Consider the following 21,384-nt stretch of genomic DNA (forward strand, 5'->3'; position numbering starts at 1 on the left):
TGAACAGCTGCTAATAAAAACAGATATCTAATACATGTACCTGAGCTGTGAGATATAAGGCAGACACTGCAGGAAACTCCTCACTTCACTCTCTTCATGTGAGCAGCCTGTCAGCTCCACTTGTTTCTTCTCTGGTTGGAGTTTCAGCACTTCCAGGAGGATGGAGGTCTTTCTCTCTGAGAGGTTTATGGACCAGACTGCAGGAGCTGACTGGAAAAATGGCTTCAAAGCCATTTTAAAGTCACTTGAAAACTCTTTCACATGTTCAAACAAATCAAGAAAGATGTTGTCTATGTCCGTTTTAACTGGAAACAATAGGAGGAGCCTCTTCAGTATATCTTTGTTTTTTTCTTTATCATGAAGTGCTGCTTTCAGGCATAAATCCATGAATAGCCTCTTCTGCTCCCTCTCCAGTGTCCCATGGTATTTCTCCTGCCTCCATGAAACTGGACCTCTGAAGCTGAAAAACAAAATTTCAGATTTCTGTTAAACTTGATTTGATCAAACATTAAGCACCCAATGTATAGCAGGGAGTAGACACAGGGTCTGTGTCATGCTGTAATACAAAAGGGGAAAAAAAAAAAACTTATTATAAAAAAACTTATTATAAATGTAGAATGCCCATGCTTGTACAAACCCAATTCTGAGACAGCTATGATACTGTGTTACATATAAATACAAATGTTAAAGTTAAAAGTTAAAATTAGCTACCTGTTAAAACATGGTATTGAAAATAAACAGCGGAAAATAGCCACCCCTAAGGTTTTTTTTTTGTGTGTTTATGGTTGTAATTGTTGACCCTGGAGTTGCCCACCCCTGCTTTAAACCCTAATTCAAAAGTTATTGAATTAAAAGTTCATTCAAAAGTCAAAAGTTCATTCAAACGTTCTTGTTGGATTATGGTAGTTTCAGGTATTAAAATGCTATTACATCCGGACATAAGAGGACGCATAGCACACTAGTGGTATTGAGTAGTGATTTGCGGCACAGAGGAAAAATAAACTTTCCTATTGTGAACCTAACACCAGCTCAAAGCATGTGCCTTTTTTATTCTTTAGCACGGGTTAGTAAATATGCTGAGCGGTGATGCGGGGTCATCCAACACCGGCTCCAGGGAGGAGCATACGGCAGTGTGCTCCACGGAAGATTTTTCTATTGGAGCAGTCTCGAAATGACAACCTACGCTCAGCCTTCGACCAAGTGATAAGAAACAATGGTCAGCCCTGAAGCGGTGCTGGGATTTTCTCCCTTTCAGTTATTGTTCGGCAGGAAACTGTGGTTGGCGCTCAACCTTATTAAAGAAAACTGGGGGTCCAAGCCCGGCTAAAAACGAGATTCAATACGCCCTGGACCTGAGAGCAAAGCTTCAAGTGTTGGATAGGTTATCATGGAAGGATTTAGTCCAGGCCAAGGAACAACAGCAGCACCTGTACAACAGCGGGACTAGACCCAGGCAATTTCTACTGGGAGATAAAGTGCTGTATTACTCCCGTCTTCTAGCTCAAAGCTACTTGCCAAGTGGCAAGGGCCCTTCGTGGTCACATCGCAAGTGTGGGACGTGGACTACAAGGTGGCATGGTCAGACAGGGGCGGAACCACACAGATCTATCACCTCAATCTCCTTAAAGCATAGATAGGGGCTGAAACCGCTGCCCTCGTGAGCCTGCCAAATTCCACCATTCCCGCCTCCCTCCATTGTTGTAACCATCTCACACAGGCCCAGAGAGCAGCGGTTAACACCCATTTCAACAGCGGTTTGTGGATGTGTTCTCTCCTCTGCCTGGCCATATGAATCTCATGGAGCATCACTTTGAAATGCAGCCTGGCGTGACGGTGCATTCACAGTCCTACAGGTTATCTGAGCACAAAAGACAGACTGTTCAAAAGGAATTGGCAGAAATGCTAAAGATGGCATCAACAGAAGAAAGATAGGTCTATACAGTTCTGTGTGGACTATTTCAAGGTGAATCAGGTGTCAGATATCGATGCTTATCCCATGCCCCGGGTCGATGAGCTCCTGGACCGGTTAGGACCAGCACCTTGAACAGAGGGCTTGGGGGTGTTTTAACCCAGGAAGTAAGAAGAGTCAACCACCCCATCATGTACATCAGCCGGAAATTTTGAGAGCGGGAGGCCAGGTACAGCACCATGGAAAAGGACTGCCTGGCAATTCAGTGGGCGGTAGACTCCCGTCATTATTACCTCCTGGTCTTTAGGGTTACACCATTATTTCTTAAAGAAGTAAAACAGTAATAAAAAAATGGAAGTTACATTGTCAGTACATTAGATATTGATATAAATTATTTAGTTCTGTAACAAGTATTAAAATAGTTGAAAACAAGTCAAAACCTATTTTTTCCATTTTAACAGTCATAATTATTTGCAAGCAAAAGCTACATACCTGAGTGAGCTGATGAACGGCAAAGCCTTTAACAGAGACTCACACTGACTGTGACAGGCAGGAGTTTCCTTGTCCCAGTGGAGGCACACATTAACCTTTGTATGCATCCTCTGCATGACTTCAGCAGCTCTTTCAAAAAGCTTCTTTTCACCATCAACTAGAAGGTGAAGGTTTCCATCTAGGCTGAGTAAGCTTACAAAGTTCATCTGCTCTTCATTGATAAGAAAAATCTCCCAAAGCTGTCGAGGCAGAGGGCCAGACCTACAATTAAAAAGAGATCATTACCTCAGAGTAAAACTAACCAAGAATACGCGTCCCATTAAAGGATGTAACCTAAGCAGTAATATAAGCCTAAAAGCGCATGTTCATTCTTACCACTGAACATTTTTAAAGCATTCAAACAGCTGTCTCATTCCTTGTTCTGATATCACAACATCCTCGAGGTTCAGACATATTTTCTTCTTCTCTGACTGAGTGACCACATAAGCCACAGCACAGCAAGGGTAAGGATCCACACTCACTCCACTGAGGTCAAGGCGGTATTTTAGCTTGTTTAGAAAGTAGATGCATGCTTCAGGACTCTGGGACTCATACAAGCACTGACATAAGAACAGTATGTCAACATGGAGCCCACTGTCCTCAGTGTCAGCCTCTTCTTGCTCACACAGATGAAGAAGAAATGTGTTTATCAGCTCCTTGAAGAACCAGTTAGATGTATTCTTCAGGTCCTGATCTGGAATCAGATGCTTCATCAAACTTGGGCTCTTCTCATTCAACAGTCGACACATGAAGGGGATCAGATGTTTCATCTGTTTCTTCTCCTCTGTGAGGCACTGCTGAAAAACATCTCTGATTTTATCAGGATTCTTCAGGATCCACAGTGCTGCAAAAAACTCCTGCACTGTGTAATGGAGAAATGCATATGTGGTTATTGTTTCAGTCGGGGCCTCCTTAATGAGAAGTGGTTTCAGGAAGGACAGGACACAGCTGTCTTTACAGGGCAGGTTTGTCAGGTTCACAGATTTTTGTTGAGTTGCAAGAAAAGCAACTTCAGCCAGAGACAGAATTTCTTCTTTCTTGGTGCTGATGAACAAATTTAGATCTTTGTTCTTTGTTTTGCTGTTTATCTGAAGGCAGAATCGAACAATATTGATGTATATCTCAGTTATTGTACATGGCTGTGGAAAGTCTTCTGATTTAAAGCAAGCAGCTATCATCAGTGCATACATGGGGACATGACAAAGAGTTACCAACTCCAAGTTACTCAAAACTTTCTTCTGATCTTCACCGAGTGTTGCAGATAAGTATGTTTTTATAGTCTGCTCACTAAAGCCTTTCACCTCCACTCTGTCAAAGTCCCCAGAAAGGAAGTCTTCATCCTCATCATCTGGTCTGCATGTTATGATGATCTTTGCAAGAGGAAGTAGTTTCTTTGTTAAAACTTTCTTGACCACCTGTGAGGAGAGATTTGTGATCCCATCAAAAATTATTATGACATTGTCAGAGTGTCTCTTTATATCCTGTAAGACCTCATCTTTGCCTTCATCAGGTTCACAGAACACACCAAAAAGAAGTTCCTCTAAGTTTTTGGCCCTTATGATGTCAGATGTTTCCCTCATGTCAAAGTAAAACATGTAATCAAGCTCTTTGCTTTCTCTTTCTGCCCAGAGTCTCAACATTTCATGAGTCAGTGCTGTCTTTCCAATTCCAGGTTTTCCAACCAAGAGAATGTTTTTATCTGTTTCCAGCAGCTCACTGGGGGAAATGTCTGGTTTCTCCTCAGGGATGTATTTTCTCAGCTTTTTAGGGCGACTCAGCTTGCTTTTCTTTTTCTTCACTTTCTTTATTTTAGACGGAGAAACACTTTCGTCTGTGTCTAATACAAGTGTTGCGTACGACAGATCAGGCTTCTTGTTTCCTCCAAACAGCTTTTTACTTTCTCCCCAAAACTTATTTGACATCTCTTTTGCATTTGACTTTAACTTTTCCTGATATCTGTGGCACGGCCTTGGTCCTGAAAACAGTGAGAAAACAAAGTGACTTTCAATCAAATGTAGTTTTCTTATAAAATAATGGATACATATTTATACCAGCACATTTAAGCAAATTTTATAGAATCAGTACATCAAAGATAACAAAGAAAATGAAATGTAACAAATATTTAATCTGGATCTTTGCTTCAGAATACCTTGTAAATAGTTTGCATTCATTTGTGTGTCTTCCTTGAAGGAAAAGCAGCTGATCCAATGATGCAGGTCAAACGTCTTGGTGCCAGGATGAAGAGGAGGTCTCTCTAAAGTCCTCTTCCTTGTCATGTCAATAATTTTGAGGAACTCATAGCAGGCTTTTTCTCCTTTCTTTGTGACTGAGTCCAGTATTGTTCTGCTTTTGTCGTAGTCGTCCTTCTCTGCCTGTATTTTACTGACCTCTTCATCACAGAGAACTTCTCGCTGATATAAGTTCTCTAAAATCACAGATAGATTCTTTAATTCGCCCACAAGGTGGCATCTTGCACTTCCGATATAACCTTCAGCAGACTGTGATGTAGAGGCCATGTTTCACGACTTCTGTGTGTCCTGCACACTGAACCAGCTTCAATCGTCTAGAGAACAAGATACCAGATTAGAAATGTTAATAATAATTAACATGCCTCTGATGTATTTGAGATAACTAAGACAGAATAAAACTGAACTAAATACTGTATATGGGAATGTAAAATAAATTAATAAACACATGCATAACATATAAATAAAGCACTATAAACAATAAATAAATTGGGGAGACAGTTGTTTTGGGGTTTTTTTGGTTTTTATATCAACCTGTCCTGTCTGGCAGCTTCAGCAAAAAGAATCATGTTGTAAATGCCCTGTCCTTTTTATTTTATTTTTTTTTTATTTTATATGTGTAGTGTGACGATGCCAGAGTTAACAGGGTCAATATAAAAACAAAATAAAGACAAAAAAAGGGAAAGAAATGGAGAACAGACAAAAAAGGGCAAAGCACTAGTAAAGCGCAACAGGTCACCCACTGCTGCATCTGTAACAAAACACATTCAAAAAAGAAACGGCACCTAAAAGAGCGAGAGAGAGATTTTGATTTTTAAAAAATACTTTTATTTCTCAATAGATAATCGACATATTACCACACCCGTTATATTGAAGTGTAACACAAAATCAATCAATAAAGCACAATATATCAAATAATTACATTAACACCTGCCCAAAAACTAGGTGCCCCTCAACCACACTATAGATTGCCTCTCTGCAACCCCAGACCTGAGGAAAAGTATGTAGGTCTGAGGCTGCCATATAAACTTTAAATTCTAGCAGCAGCCTAGACTTCACCATGTTGACAAACACAGAGACCACCTCAACATTCAGCCCTTCTGTCATCTTCCTCCTCCTAGTCATATACACTGGCAAGCAGTGTTGGAGAGTAATGGAATACATGTACCGGTGTTACATATTTAAAATACAAAATATGAGTAACTGTATTCCATTACAGTTACCGTTTAAAAAGGTGGTATTCAGAATACAGTTACTTTGTTGAAATAAATGGAAAAATCACGGCGGTCTTCCTGTTTAATATGTTAGGCTATGCCCTCTCTATTTCTGGTAATTCCTCGCTGGTGGAAACCCAAAAAAACACTCATTAAGAGGCTCTAATGTCTGGGTCTCAAACTCGCGGCCCATGTCACCTCTACTTGCGTCCAGCATAATGACGTGAATATATATTTTTTAAAATTATTATTCACAAAAATTATTTAATACAAAGACAATAGGCAGAGTGTTACAGGCATAGCCCTAAAGAATGTAGCCTCATGGGCAGTGTAGTCTGTGCTGCAGGGAGAATGGACTGCCATACCCATTATGTGTCTGTGAGCGCGAGGGAGGGAGAAAAAGGAGAGTCGAGCAGAAACGGGAGCTGGAAGCATGTAAATATAATAATAACCACTGCAGCCAAAAAGAGTGCCTGACGAGCCCAGTTGTAAGTAAGCTATTAAGACTCGACTGTGCTCGTGTTTTCTTCCGAAACAATAAGTTCCATTGGAGCAGCCTTTCAACGCCTCTCTCTGTCTCTCGCTAGCAAAGTTGACCCAGACAACAAAGTAAAGCTAGGCCGTTTCTCAATATGCGTACTTGTGCGTACTTGCGTTCTCGTGTACTCGTGATACGTCATCAGTCGGAGACCAAGTACTGTTCCAATTCGAAGTACGCATCAAGCCGAGAACGCGAAAAAGTCCCGGATGTGTTCTCGCTCCGCCCGTTTTATCGAGCATGCATCGGTGGTGACTTGGTACAGCTAAATATCCCAGAATGCATTTCGTCCAAAACTCAAACGCCAGCTCCATAGCAGACAGCGAGGTCGAGGATTAGCCGGCGAGAACAGCGGACTCCCGGCACATCGTTTTCAACCCCCCCCCCGCGGTCTTTTCGCTACTCAGGTTAAAGAAACACTGTCCACTGAAATAAAAATAAAAGCGTTGTAACATCTCACCTGCTTGTTTTTATTAAGGTATGTACACGTATGTACATGTACACTATTTTTATTAATAGAGATTTCACTACTGAGGTTACAAATGATATATAAGTCACGTAGATCACTTCTGAATGTTAATGTTTGGTTTATTTCAGTGTTTTATTTGTTCCTGAGTAAACCGGTTTGGCTGTGATTAAAGTTAAGCTTCATAACATGTTACTCACAGTTAAATTAAGAGGGGACGGCAGTAAAAACTCCGGACCTGTGACATCATCACGTACGCTGGTGTTCCAATTGTACAAATCGCGAGTCCGTGCTCGTGTTCTCGGCGAGTCCGTACTCCCGTGCGTTCTCGGCCAGTACGTACTCGCCGAGAACGCGAGTATGTACTCGCGTACTTGAGAATTGAGAAACGGCCCTAGTTTTCAGCTACGAGCCCGACACAGAACTCGATGTATTAGCCAGAGGTCCCTTTACGGTTTTACGGTGTGGCGGGGCGTGGCCTGCAGTGCCGTGCAGGGAAGGCGGACGCACCTGCACAGCATCCGCAATCACGCCCGCCGACTTAAATATTGCACTGGGTCCTGTGGTTGGGGTTGTTGTTGTGTGTTAGGTTGAGCTGGCAGTGGGAGAGCTGCAGCTCTGTGTCCAGCAACCATAACCAATAAAGATGATCAAAATGCCACTGGGTCTGCCAGCTTTACGGTTCGGAGCTGCGGACCTGTTTTATATATGTGCGGAATAGTTTTCTATACGAGATCACTGCAAAAAGTGCAGCCTTACCTAATGTCCACCCTACTGTTACTCATTTTATGTTAAGATTTAAAAATCTAGCTGGTATTGGTATGGCGAGTAACCTTAAGTAATAGTCTCCAAAAGTTGAATCTGTTCATCTGGACATAGCGTTTTGTGGGAGAAACGTTTCGAGACTGAAGAAGTCACTTGGATGAGTGACGAAACGTTTCTCCCACAAAACGCTACGTCCAGATGAACAGATTCAACGACCTTAAGTAATAGTAATAAATCCCGCAGCAATAGTACATTCATGTAGTTGTAAAAAGCATGATAATATATTAAGTAATCCAAAGTATTCCGTTACGTTACTCTTATTGAGTAACATAACAGAATATGTTACAAAATACATTTTGGGGCATGTATTCTGTATTCATGTATTTATTTTAAAAGTAACCTTCCCAACACTGCTGGCGAGTAAATGTGCAGTAGTCCTCCCCCAGACAGAGCAATCCAGCAAGCTGCCAAACTGTACAGGTTCTTCCAGCAACCAGTACAGAGATTCAGCCTGCTGTTGCCTCCCTTTCCTCAGCAGACCCCATACAGCTTGCTCAAGTCCATCAGAAACAGAGATAAATCCAAACCCAAGCCCCCAAGCTGCTGAAGAACACTGCAAGATACCCTCCTCCACACTAGATCTGGGGGTCCTTAAGTAGCCTCTGAATAAACTGAAAGCAAAAATCAGCACATCTACTGCCCAAATGGACCAGACCTTGTCCACCTTCCTCCCTAGGGAGAAAAAGGACACTTTGAGGAACCCAGTGCAGCTTATCCCAAAAAAAGTCCACCAGGATCCTATAAATATAACTGGGGGATCAGCACAAGTCCTCCGGTGCCATAGAGCCTCCAGGCAGACTGAGCTGATCCCCCAGCTGACCTCTCACGGTTATAGCCTCACTCTTTCTCCAGTTTATTTTGGCAGAAGAAATACAACCAAAAAGAGAAAATGTGTTCCCTAAAATCTCAATATCTTTCTGTGTGTTGACCAGAACAATTAAATCATCGGCATAAGCTGACAACTTTAAAGATACATTGCACCCAAGGAAACATCACACAAGACCTGTCTTAATTTGTGAAGCAAAGGCTCAATTGCCAGGGAATACAGCATCCCTCACAAAGAACAGCCCTGCCTCACCCCCTTAGAACATTGAATGCACCACTTAAGACTCCATTTATTTTCAGTACACTTGTAATGTCACAGTACAGAACCTGAATCATTGATACAAAACCTGGGCTGAAGCCAAAAGCAGTTAAAGTTTGGCACAAATATTGGTGTTCAACCTGGTCAAAAGCTTTTTCTTGGTTTATAGAAATGAGACCAATATCTAAGCCCAAAGAGCTAGAGAGGTCCAAAATATCTCTAATCGAAGTGATGTTATCTCTTATCAGCCTGCACTATGTCTGGTCTCCATGAATGACAGAAGCCATCACATCTCGAAGTCTGGTGGCCAGGACTTGGAAAACATCTTATAGTCTATACAGAGCAATGAGACTGATCTCCAGTTCTTCAAATTGCATAGCAGAGCGATAACCTCCCTTCTACAGCTCAGAGGTAGCAAGCCTCTCTGCAGACCATCCGTGACAACCTCCAGAAAATCCTCACCCATCAAAGACCAAAAGGCTTTGTAAAATTCAACAGGACCTCTCACAGTTACTCCATCCATGCCAGGAATTCTACACTCTGAAAACTCTTCAGAGCAGTATAAAGTTCATGCAAAGTTGGCTGAGCCTCCAATTTTCAATTGGCTTCAGCCGCCACCTGAGGGAGTCCCTTGAAGAAACTATTGCACAAACTGGGATTTTCTGAGAAATCACTCTTAAAAAGGTCCTTATAATAGCTGACAGCAAACTTCCTGATCTCAGAAGGATCTGAGATTGTGGAGCCACTGTCAGACATTAGAGAGTGAATAATCTTTCTTTGCCCAATCTTCTTTTCCAGTACAAAGAAGTGAGATGGGGCATCCATCTCTGTGACACTGAGGAAACATGACCTGACCAAAGCCCCTATCTGGTTATGTCTCTCGTAACATTACGAGTGAAATGTTGACATAATTGTTTGACCTGACAGTTCCCAAAATCCCACCACTGCTGGATACAAATAAAATCTGATTTAGATCTTTGGTGACTGAAGCAAAAATACTGAAAGGCTGTTCTAAAAGCTTTGTCATTCAACAGGGCTGTATTGAAATGCCAGTAGGCACTCCATACATTACCATTTTTAATGAAAACAGAACAATAAACCAGACAATGATCAGAGAAACCAACAGGGGTTGAAAACCCTCCACACATCTGACAGATGCACAGCTGCAACCAGCTGCCTGAGCCTGCAAGAGGATGCGGGATGAGGTTCTGTGTGGTTCCTATCCAATAGTGGGTTTTCAGTACGATTGAAACCCTCACATAAAAACAAATACTCATCATTGCTAGAATCCTTAACAGTATCACACAGGACATTTAAAAAACCCATTCTGTCCACTCCTTTAATTGGAGCATATACACTGAGAAAAACAAATTTCACATTTTCATATTTGACTTTAACTTTCAGTAAACAGCCCTTGAATATTTCCTCTGCTTAGCAAGAAACAATTCAACAAAACAAAAAAATTATTAGAAAACACAATCCCCATGCCTCCACTACAGCTCAACTTATTACTAAAAAATACCCCCCCCACACACACACACACACACACAGACCTTCCTCCAGTCACTCTCATTGTCAACAGTGCTGTGAGTTTCTTAAACCAACATCATATCTAAGTTCTTTAAATCCGTAAGCTTGAAAAATCCCCAGCTCTTTTCACCTCATCTCTAGCACCATTCAAATTTAATGTGTCTATTTCGAATTCACACATGGAAAAGGAGAGACAGAGAAAAAAGGAGAAGGGACATATAGAGTATTTTCCTAAACATCATCATTGTCATCAGCAGTAAGTGCTTGAGCTCTCACTTTAAAAATCAGTTTCTTTAAATGATAAATCTCTTGGTCTGTCAACACATCATCAACAAAACTTCCAGATTTTTTTGTCAAGACCCGAGCCGATTCAACAAAAAGCTTCAGGTCTGAAAGGTAGCCCTCCACTTTCACCATCCTGAGGCCTTTTGTTTTCTGTAAGAACCTCCTGATGTCAGCAAGAGAGTACAGATTCTGGTGTTCCTGGCTCATGTAATTGAAATCCTCTATTTTGAAACTGAAAGACAGGTTTAGCTCACTAGCGCTGTCTTTGAGGATCATAAAAACCTGCCTTCTGTGACACACAACATGTTTAAGGAGCACAGTTTGCACCCCAAAGAGACCATCTTTATGGGCGAAACTAGTTGGCCACACTGTGACAGCTCCTTGGATAATGGATTGGATTTATATAGTGCTTTTCAAGGTACCCAAAGCATTTTACAATGCCACTATTCATTCACTCCCACATTCACACACTGGTGGAGGCAGCTACAGTTGTAGCCACAGCTGCCCTAGGGCAGACTGACAGAAGCGAGGCTGCCATATCGCGCCATCGGCCCCTCTGGCCAACACCAGTAGGTGGTAGTTGCCCAAGGACACAACGACCAGGACAGAGAGCCCGGGGATCGAACCGGCGACCTTCCAGTTACAGATGCGCTTCCCAACCCCCTGTCGTTTCATTTTTAATAAAAGGATGCGCATTAGAGATGGTAACCTTTTTAGTAGGGCTAACCAATGGTAGAATGTGCGTGAAAGGGAATAATGACACCTCTTTCCACCAAATCATTAACTTTAGTTACCTTATCAAGAAAGATAACAATCGCACCATTCATACGAGAGGCAGATTTCACGCTGTCATAACCCACCACCTCTCCTACAGCTAAAACAGCTTCCTCCACCGAACACTGTGTTTATACTCACTCTTTCAAATAGATGCAAGTAAAACACAGCAGAAAATAAATAAAATCAAAGACTCAGTGGCACTGAGTCCTGTCACTCTTAAATCTATTTTCACCTGTTTAGCAGGAGTGGAGCAGGCGGAGGTTTGCCCGGTGCCGCAGCGTTCATGTCAGTGTCCGGGATCTGGGGGTTTCTCTGTGAATGTCACATTCCTGTCGCAGCGTGCTAGGTACTTGCTCAGAGGTTTAGGGGGTTTTTTTTCGCTGTAGAAATAAGTTTTCTTCCCATGCACAGCGGACGCTAAGTTTTTGTCACTTTTTACAGAATCAAAGTAAGGTCAGTACTTCCACGCTTTAAACGCTGCACGGTCATACTCTCTCCCACACTCATTATATTATCCATTGTTGATCTGCACACAGCTGTTGCCACGGACGTCACACTCGCTTATGTCACTGTCATGATACACTCTCACAAACAAAATCATGGCTTAGTAACGTGGTACTAAAAGTAACGGGAAAGTAACAGTAATCTAATTTCCTTTTAGCAATAGTAATCCCTTACTTTACTCGTTACTTATAAAAAGTAATCAGATTACCGCATTACTGCCCATCTCTGGTCCCGACTCTGAGTGTTCATCATTGAGCCCCGCTTAAGTTAAACTGCACCATCAGTTGCAAAGCCAACAAATTGTGCATCTAACTTTTCTTATTATTATTCTAACTAACTGAAACAGCAGCTCTTGTGCAAAAACCCAGAGCTGTGCATACAAACATGTGGCACAGTAACAGTATCTTGATTAACAGTTGGATGGCTCAGGACATAAGGCTTATATCATAAGCATATTATTCTCCTTCAGTCACCTCTCATTTATCTGAACTCCCACTCTTTTTACTTTCAGAAACAAAAAAACATTCAAATTTATGGTTCAAATGCACAGGCCAGGTCAGGAGAGAGCAGTACAACAGTGAGTGTCTACAGACATCTGTAAAATACGACAGAGGCTCTGTGATGGTTTGGGGCTACATTTCAGCCTGTGGTGTTGGAGATCTTGTCAAAATTGAGGAATTATGAACACAGAAAAGTATCATCAGACTTTGATCCACCACCCAAAAGAGTCTGATTGCCAGTGGTTTAAATTTTCAGCATGACAGTGATCCCAAACACAATGCCAATGCAGTAAAATCATACTTGGATAGAAGAACACACAGTGTAACTATCAGTCATGGATTGGCCTCCCTAGAGCCCGGACCTCAACATTATTGAAGCAGTGTGGGATCATGTTGACAGAGAACAGACCAAAAGGCAGAAACATCCAAAGAAGAGCTTTGAATGTCCTTCAAGAAGCCTGGAGAACTATTCCTGAAAACTAGTTGACATGACAAGAAAGCTGCCTAAGAGAGCTCAGACTGTGCTGATTGTGACCTACACCCGTGGTCACACCTAATATTCACTTTCAAGCTCATTAGAATTGTACAAACTCTTGTTGTCCTATATACAGTGTTTCCAAGTACATTTTTACATTTCGGTAAATTGCTGCTCCTATTTCTGATTTACTTAGAAAAATATAAAGAAAAGAGTCAGTTCAAGACTTTTGAACAATACTTTATGCACATTTTAATATTGTAGACCAGCTAGTCAAAGTGTTACGCTAACCACTACATGGTCATTGGAAGTCATGTATATGGATTTTGAAAGATGTTCATACTGTTTATATGTTTACATTTAGCCAACTAACAGTGTTTTGTAGTTATATAAAAACTTTGAATTGCACCTGATTAAATTTGATTTGTAGTTGGAGGAGGAAACATCTGTGGTCCCTTGGTTCCCCTTAGTTGCTGTCACCACACAGAACTGCTGAGTGTCAGATTAATGCTCTTCAGCATCTGTCTGTTTTTTTCCTTTGTTTGTGTCATGATCCTGGGCCATGTTGGCCCAGCATTCTTAGTTTTCGTGTATTTTTGTATTTTGTTCTTTATTTAGGCCATGGTTCCTGGGTTGCTCTGTTAAGTTGTTCCTTATTTTGATTTCCCCTTGTGACTTTTTCCCCCTGTGTGCCCCCCTGTGTATCTGTGAGCCCTCGTCTCCCCTCCTTGTGTTTTATTCCATGTTTCCCCGCTGGCTATGCCTGTGCTCTCTCTCTCCGCCTGTCTGCACCTCTGTACTTCCTGTTTTACTTTGACAGTCTCCCGTCAGTGTTGTGTTTACTACTGCCGTGTCTCGTCATGATTATCTGTGTCAGCTGTGTTCCCCGTGTGCTCCCACTTCCCTCGTTAACCCTCTGTGTATTTATGTGCATGTCTCCCTCAGTTCAGCGTTGTGTCATCAATGTCTCCTCCCCGAACCTGTGTGCCTTTCTGTGTTCCCTCGGTCCCTAGTTTACTTTTGCCAGTTTAGTTCTGTTTCTTTGTAAGGCCTGCAATAAAGCAGTGATTTTGAGTTCAGCTCCCGTCTCCGTGAGTTTTGGGTTTGGGTCCTCATCTGCCTTCACACAGCTAGTTCATGACAGTACGACGTGACCAGTCATGGACCCAGCAAACTGCCTATGGAATCGGCAGCGTGCAGACTCCCCCTTTCCTAACCAGAGGAGAAGGCAGGAGGCTCGGCATGCCCGGGAGCGTGAGTCTGCCTTTTATGGGACTCAATTGGCTCTGGGTGGGCTGCGCAGCCTCCAAACTGCAAACGCTACTGCCTTTTCGCCACCTCGTCCCCCAGTGATAAGAGTTGGGGGATTCAGCCTATCGCCTGCCACAATTCCTCCGGCCTCCTCAACCTCCAGTTCACCTCCCCAATCGCCGCCCACATCCCACGCAAAGAAGGGGGTTTCTCGGCGGCCGAGGAGAGATTTCGTGCCTCCAACAAGCAGCCCATCTCCGCTGCAGTCCTTTGCGCTCTTCCTGGGACTTCCACGCTCGGAGCTGCACAAGCTCCCTGTCTCTTTGATGCAGCTCAGCCCGTCATCGGCTCAGTCAGCCGACGTCTCAGAGGTGCCTGCGTCTATAGCCCCGGCAATTCACGCCACAGTTCCCAGGAAAAAACTACGCTCACGCCGTCGCCACCCTAAAGTTACTGAACAAAGTCCGGTGGTGAGTTGAACTGTTTCTTCCATGCCACTTCCGAGCCGGACCGAATTGGACAATATTCTGTTCCTGAGTCCTCAGTTTTTCATGTCTGTAACTCATCGGAGAGGAATAGTAAGTTTGAAAATGACTGTGTTTGCAAGTCTCATAACGTTTCTAAGTTCAACTCTGCACCTATTAAGCATGAGACTGAGTTCATTGTCCCCCAAGAGACTGCTGTTCAGGCTGAATTAAATAATTGTGACACTGTAAACTCTGTGTGCATCATCCCAGAGGCCGTTAACTCGGTGTCTGGTGATTCTGGGTCAGTTAATCCAGAGCCTGCATTATCTACCCTCACGCCCATGTTTGAGAATGACTGTTTTTCCTTTGCTCCTCCCAGGTCAGCAGTAATTAACACACAGACTGATAATCTCACCTTAGAAAAGCAAAAGACTATTTTTGAGTTGCATACCTGTGAACTAAATATTAAAACAAACAGTCCTGAGGTTCCTGTTCCTGCTGAAACTGGAGGGGACACCCTGGAAAATGAACTTTGTTATCCAACCTTCAAAGGCTGCGCTTTCTGTTCTTCAGGTTGCTTTTGACCCTCTGCCACATTTAGATTTTCCTGCCTTGTCCGTTAGCTCTGAAACTGTTTCTCCAGGGATAAAGAATGTTGCTCCTCTCGAGTTAACAATAGCTGATGCGAAGTCTGTTAACTCAGGTTTTGAAAACACTAAGACTGTGCATTCAACCACGGTTGTTAAGGTTAAGGGAAACAAGTTACCGTCGGTCATGAGTAAACTGCTAGGGGAGCTCAGATTGAATATTCCAGAGTTAGTTTTGCACCCAGTTACTTCAGACACTGCCTGTGTTAACACCCCTACTCCTGTACCTGCTGAGTATGAGACTGTGGATGGTGTTTCTTCACTCCTGGACTGTGTTGCTCACCAGCCTGCATATTTAGAAACAGTCTATGGAAATGCTCCTATCTCTATAACTGCTCCTTCTGAGCCAAGAATTACAGACTCCGAGTTTGCTAAGGCTGGATCCCTCTGTACAATGACTGTTTTAAAAACTTCAGAGTTGCTAAAACCATCCCGCCATAAGTCTGTTTGCTGAAACTGTTTGGCTCCACTAACTTGGTTTTCCCAGTGTCTCTTACTGCTCCTGAGCTCAGCTCTCCAACTCCAGTACCTGTTCCCAGGGCAGCACGGGCCCAGCTTTCCCTTGCACCCGTATCAGTTCCTTGGGTGAGGGTGGCTGAGGTCCAGCTGGTCCCTGCTTCTGTCCCCAGCCTGGCAGAGGCTCCATTCATCCCTGCACCCGTACCTGCTCCTCGGGTGGGGTTGATGGACACCCAGCCGTCGCCTGCGCCTGTTCCGGCTCCCCAGATGAGGTCAACTGTGACCCTGCTGACTCCTGCACCCGTCTCAGTTTCTCGGGTGGAAGCAGCAGAGGTCCAGCTAGCTCCCGCACCTACACCGGCTCCCAGGGCAAAGGCAGCCAGAGCCCAGCTCGTCCTTGCACCCGTGTCTGTCCCTAGGGTGGGGATGGCTGGTGTTCGGCCTGGCCCAGTACCGTTCCTGTTCCCTGGAGGCGAGCAGCCAAGAGTCAGACACCTGCTCTGTCACAAGTTCAGCTACCTGCTGATCCACCATCATTACAGCTATTGTCACAACCACCACTACAACTTGCACTTTTGTCCATAGCGCAGTCATTAGCTCAGTTATCTGCCCTATTACCTGATCAGTCAACCATTCTGTTACCCCCTCAGTTTCTTGCTCCATTGCCTGTTCAGTTATCAGCTCTGTCATTATCAGCTCAGTCATTAACTCTGTCACCAGCTCAGTTAGTAGCTCAGCAACCTGTTCAGTCACTGCCATCCTCTGCTGGAAGCTCTTGTGAGCTCACTCAGCCAGTTGAGGACAGCGTTGTGCTGACAAAGCTTGGACAGACTGTTTGCACTGCACAGCCCCAACTGTTGTGTCCCAAGCCGGCTGCGTGCCCTGTGCAGCTACAGTTAGCGTCCGCTGAGCCAGAGGTCTCTGCACCTGCTGGCTCTGCATCTGTTCTTGCTGGGGGTTCAGGGGAACCTCTCCAGCCGCTCCTCGTCTCCGCTGGGGGTTCAGGAGAACCGCTCCAACCCCTCCTCGTCTCCGCTGGTGGCTCTGGTCAGCCCGGCCAGCCCCTCCTCGTCTCCGCTGGGGGGTTCAGGAGAACCGCTCCAGCCCCTCCTCGTCTCCGCTGGTGGCTCTGGTCAGCCCGGCCAGCCCCTCCTCGTCTCCGCTGGGGGGTTCAGGAGAACCGCTCCAGCCCCTCCTCGTCTCAGCTGGTGGCTCTGGTCAGCATGGCCAGCACCTCCTCGTCTCCACTGGAGGGTCCAAGACGCCACCGTCTGGTCCAGCTCCGTCGCCTGTGGCCTCCACGCCACCGTCTGGTCCCGCGCCCATCAAGCCTCGACCAGTACGCCCGATGCTTAGTTTAGTTATTTGCTTAGTTTAGTCCCTAGTTTATTTTTGCCAGTTTAGTTCTGTTTCTTTGTAAGGCCTGCAATAAAGCAGTGATTTTGAGTTCAGCTCCTGTCTCCATGAGTTTTGGGTTTGGGTCCTCATCTGCCTTCACACAGCTAGTTCATGACAGTTTGTGTTTCCTAATATGCTGCCTTCTACATTGAGGCAGAACTTTAACTGAAGATTTAATACTGGGTGGAGGTGGTGGCTGTAAATAATTTAACTTTGTATAACATCAAAAAATGTGCTCTTGAATCTTAACTTGTCCTGAGTGTTTCCTTTGTTGTGAACCTAACAGTATGTACAAATAGTTTTTAAAGGAAAGTGTTCAGCTTTTGTTTAGCTAAAAGATTTAAAGGGCAGAATAAACTACATTTATATTTCGTTCATAAACATATGTAATAGAGCATTGAAGATAAACATCAGTTATCAGATACCTGTAGACTTCAGAGTATCAGAGACACACTTACACATCAGCCTCAAAGTCTCCACTGATGAGAAACTCCATCAGCTGTTCAGCATCTTTGTGTTGTTATTTTCCTGATCACAAGAAACAAAAATCACAAACTGTAAGACTGTGGTGTTACTGTGAGCTCAAAGACGGTTATTGTCTATTATTACAGTGGCTTTAATCCTCACACAGAATCTCACCTGTTCCTCTCTCCACCACATCACATCATGCTGAGTGTGAGCAGCTTCATTTTCTGTGACAGGGGAGTAAATTTCCTATTAAAGCATTGTAGCGGGTGACATGGTCTAAAGAGTGCAGCAAAATATGGAAAATGTCAAATTAATTGCAACAGATTTATTTATTTTGTAAATAAAGGGGGGGTGGGCTAGAACAAGTCACCTTGTTTACTGTTTAAAAATATAAAACCCAGTTATTCCAATGAAAATAAAAATGCCAGACAAGAAAACTCAGTACACATCTACATAAATCAAATCTCTGCAATTAAAATCATGTTCTGGGTAATTAAAACCTCATTATGGGTCAAACTTGTCTCATTTGTTTATTATCAATGTGTCTCTGCTCTACTGCAGTTTAATCCGAATTTAAAGAGCTAAAAAGAAAGAAAAAAAGGCTGTGAACATGTACATTTAGTCACACACACAAACAGTTATCACAAGAAAAACTAAATAGGCAGCCTACTTCTTCTGTTTAAAACAATTCAAACTGCCCATAAAATCTTTAAGTTCTCTCTGCAAAAGATGCCAAAAATAAGAAGTCAAGTTTGGATTAAAGGAGTAATCTGCACAGAGCATGATAAAGGTACAAAGATATTCTTTTCTCTCCAGCAGGACATTTGCCTCAGGTGCTATTAACTACAACACACCACCAAGTTAAAAAACAACACTTTTGCATTTTTATGGATATTAGGACAGAGACATAAAATGGACTAAACTCACTACTAACTAAAAACGTCCCTTCCTTCAGATATCCACTGTACCCTCCACAGACGGCGGGTTTTATGCGAGCCAAAGCGGCCTAGTGTGCTGTCCTTCCTCGTGGATCACAGAAACAGTCGAAAAGTAAAGTTTCTACAGCTTAAAACCAGTCCGCCTCTTCGTCATGAATCTTACCTGTATGGTACTAGTTCATTGTGTCCGCTTCTTTTGGGATCGTTTCTCTCTGTGTTAATCCATAGGATAGTAAAAACAAACAAACAAACAAAACAAACAAACGCCGGCTGCACGTTTTCCTTTCACTTTTCTTGATCAGGAAGTAAGAAGTACTTCACCAGATTCACCAGATGCCACCCCTGTAGGACAAACTAGGTCATTTAAAGTTTCTGATTCTGATGTGATAACATCAGAATCCTTTCCCCGCTTCGGGAGCGCGCACAGGGCAACGTGAGCGGATCCAGTTGACTCCGTCTTCACAATCCAACCAACTGGACGTTTTACTTGAGTAAAAAAGTGAAACATGAGTCTTTCATTACCGTTCAGTTTGTGGGTTACAACAGAAAGTGATACATTTACTGTTCTCAAGTGGAGTCAGACTATTTCAACAGAGGACGTTTTGCTGAATAAGAGGATAATCACGTCTGTGTGAACTCGAGTCATAGAAACTTTAACAAACTAAACCACGTTCGTCCATAATTTGGACAGCGGGGAACAGGTGGAGGAAAGAGCGAGAAGGTGATTCAGTTCATGGTTTCCATGTCGGCACAAACAAGTGTATTTAGGTGATTACCGTACGTTAGGGTCACATATCCTGAACATATACAGAGAGTTTACTGTGTTGATCCGTTTTAAAGAGGAAATAACTGAATATGACCTAACGCAGCGATGTTCCGTTATGAAACAGACTCGAAGTAATGGAGGAAGTCTGACTTCAAACCATCTTTAAAAAAAAAACAGTCGTAACATACCTGAGCAGCAAAGCAGAGCCTCCCAGCTGAAATAGTTTTAAGCAGACCATTCCTCTCTGAACCTGTGGAGCTTTCACAACAAATAACCTGAATTCAGCTTGATGAACAGTCTCTCAGGTCGCTCGATCTGCTGTTTTTAAAAGAAACGCTTCCTGTGGCTCTGTTTGTAGGTTCTGCTGGTGTCCACAAGATGGCGAGCTCGGAGCAGCAGAAAGATGACACGAAACACTTCTGTGGATTTTTATACAATATTTTTACTGAGAAAGAGAAATTATAAAAACAAAAACAAAAAACATGTAAATGGTTTGGATACAGATAGATAATCTATAACATAAATCACCAACAACAACCATATGAGGGTCCTTATCATGCCGGTTAACTATGTTAAGCACTTTGTTAGAGGAAATAAGTATTTTGATGGATGGCATATGTGCTACTGAAATAATTTTATTTATTTCTAGTTTTCTCTGTGCAGTGCTCCATGACTCTGAGAGGAAAATAAATGTGACTGTGGACATCAGTGCGTAAAGTGAGGGATTTTACCAGAAAAGATACACTCTGAGAGATTGGGTGCTCCTTTCCCCCCATTTCTGTCTTTGCTTTTCTTCTGTTCTGTTTTTATTAATTATTCTGCAAAGTCATCAGTATATATCCTTTTTTACACTCTCACCATCTGATCTTTTTCTGTTTTAGGGTTTTTCTTGTTATCTCTGAGTCTTTGTTGTGAAAGAAATTATGTCTACTTGTTCTTTGCATAAGTGTTCTCCAAGTTTTCATTCTTCCAAGGGCAGGGGCGGATCTAGAAGGGTGGCATGGGGTGGCAAGTGCCACCCTAAAATGATCCCTTGCCACCCCAAGTGCCACCCCAGTTTTGCATATGACAGTGTTGTTTATTAAAATAAGATAGCATTAACAGTTTGAGCGTAGTTACAGTCAACAGTGAAAATAAATGCTAAAACTGAATATATTGCAGAGTGTTCCCCCCCTACACCATTAACAAATGGTTCAGCCCATAGCAGGACCGGCTTTTTTTTTGTTTTCAGTAGCAAGTGATGCTTATGATTGTGCCAGAGCACATTTTGAACAACACCATGGGAATTTCGGATTTTACACAGGTGGTTGGATGTTACACTCTGGAAATGGAAGGAAGGTGAGTGCTATTAACCCTCTGTGGTCCACGGACACGCTGCACCTCCAAATCACATGACTATGTTAAGCTGACATAGCAAAAAAGCTGCAGCCATGCTGAGTCTCTATTTCAGCCCACATTGAAAGTTCGGACTTCAAAGTTTTTAAATTTTAATTACAGGCCAGTAAATCCAGAGTTATGATCATATATATAAGCCACGCTTTTTAGTAAATACTGTCGTCACGTTTTTGTGTGTGTGTGTTTTAAGCGTTTTCTAAGGAAAGCGCGAAAACAGTAAAGAAAGGGGAAAAAAGCCACCTCTTTCCTATCGGTGGAAAAATGCACCATGTCGACCAATTTTTAAAAAAAAGTCAACATGTGGGATTTGGTTGTTTAGGAAGAGGGAAAAGTTTTGGGAGTGACAGTAACGGCAGCGAGACAGAGCAAGCGAGTGAGAGAGAGGGAGAGAGAGAGTTTTTAGATGTGGGAGATTTGTGACGTTTAGTGTGGAGTGTATACTTAGTGTATTGTGTTGTCTTGTGTAGCTGTTCTGTTGTGTAGTCGTTTTGTTTTGTGTGTCAGTGAGGGCACTAATGAATGTCACAAAAGCACATTTGCAACGTAAATACTGTCACTAAGTAGAAAACCAGCGGAGTGATACACCTCCTGTTGTCAGGCCTGCAGGTTTGTCCCTGTGCTGTTCTCCTCTGTCTTTTGGTGGACAAACTTTTTTTTTTACTGGCACACATCATTTGTGGGGCATCTTATTGCAACACCTGATTGTTCTTC

The 21,384-nt window shown here is 43.0% G+C and overlaps 1 protein-coding gene across 1 annotated transcript; it reads right to left on the reverse strand.

Annotated features, from left to right (window-relative positions):
• Window positions 1–326: 326 nt before the first annotated feature.
• Window positions 327–19,623, reverse strand: LOC120436337 (nucleotide-binding oligomerization domain-containing protein 1-like). Its single transcript, XM_039607208.1, has 7 exons — window positions 19,467–19,623; window positions 17,746–17,798; window positions 17,565–17,634; window positions 4,590–5,003; window positions 2,777–4,415; window positions 2,402–2,662; window positions 327–2,232 (listed from the first exon to the last, which is right to left on the reverse strand). The coding sequence occupies exons 4-7, from the start codon at window positions 4,954–4,956 to the stop codon at window positions 2,199–2,201; spliced, it is 2,301 nt and encodes a 766-aa protein (XP_039463142.1). The 5' UTR covers window positions 4,957–5,003; window positions 17,565–17,634; window positions 17,746–17,798; window positions 19,467–19,623; the 3' UTR covers window positions 327–2,198.
• Between the last annotated feature and the right edge of the window lie 1,761 nt (window positions 19,624–21,384).

This window comes from Oreochromis aureus, linkage group 23 (assembly GCF_013358895.1).
Source record: "Oreochromis aureus strain Israel breed Guangdong linkage group 23, ZZ_aureus, whole genome shotgun sequence".
Taxonomy (NCBI): Eukaryota; Metazoa; Chordata; class Actinopteri; order Cichliformes; family Cichlidae; genus Oreochromis; species Oreochromis aureus.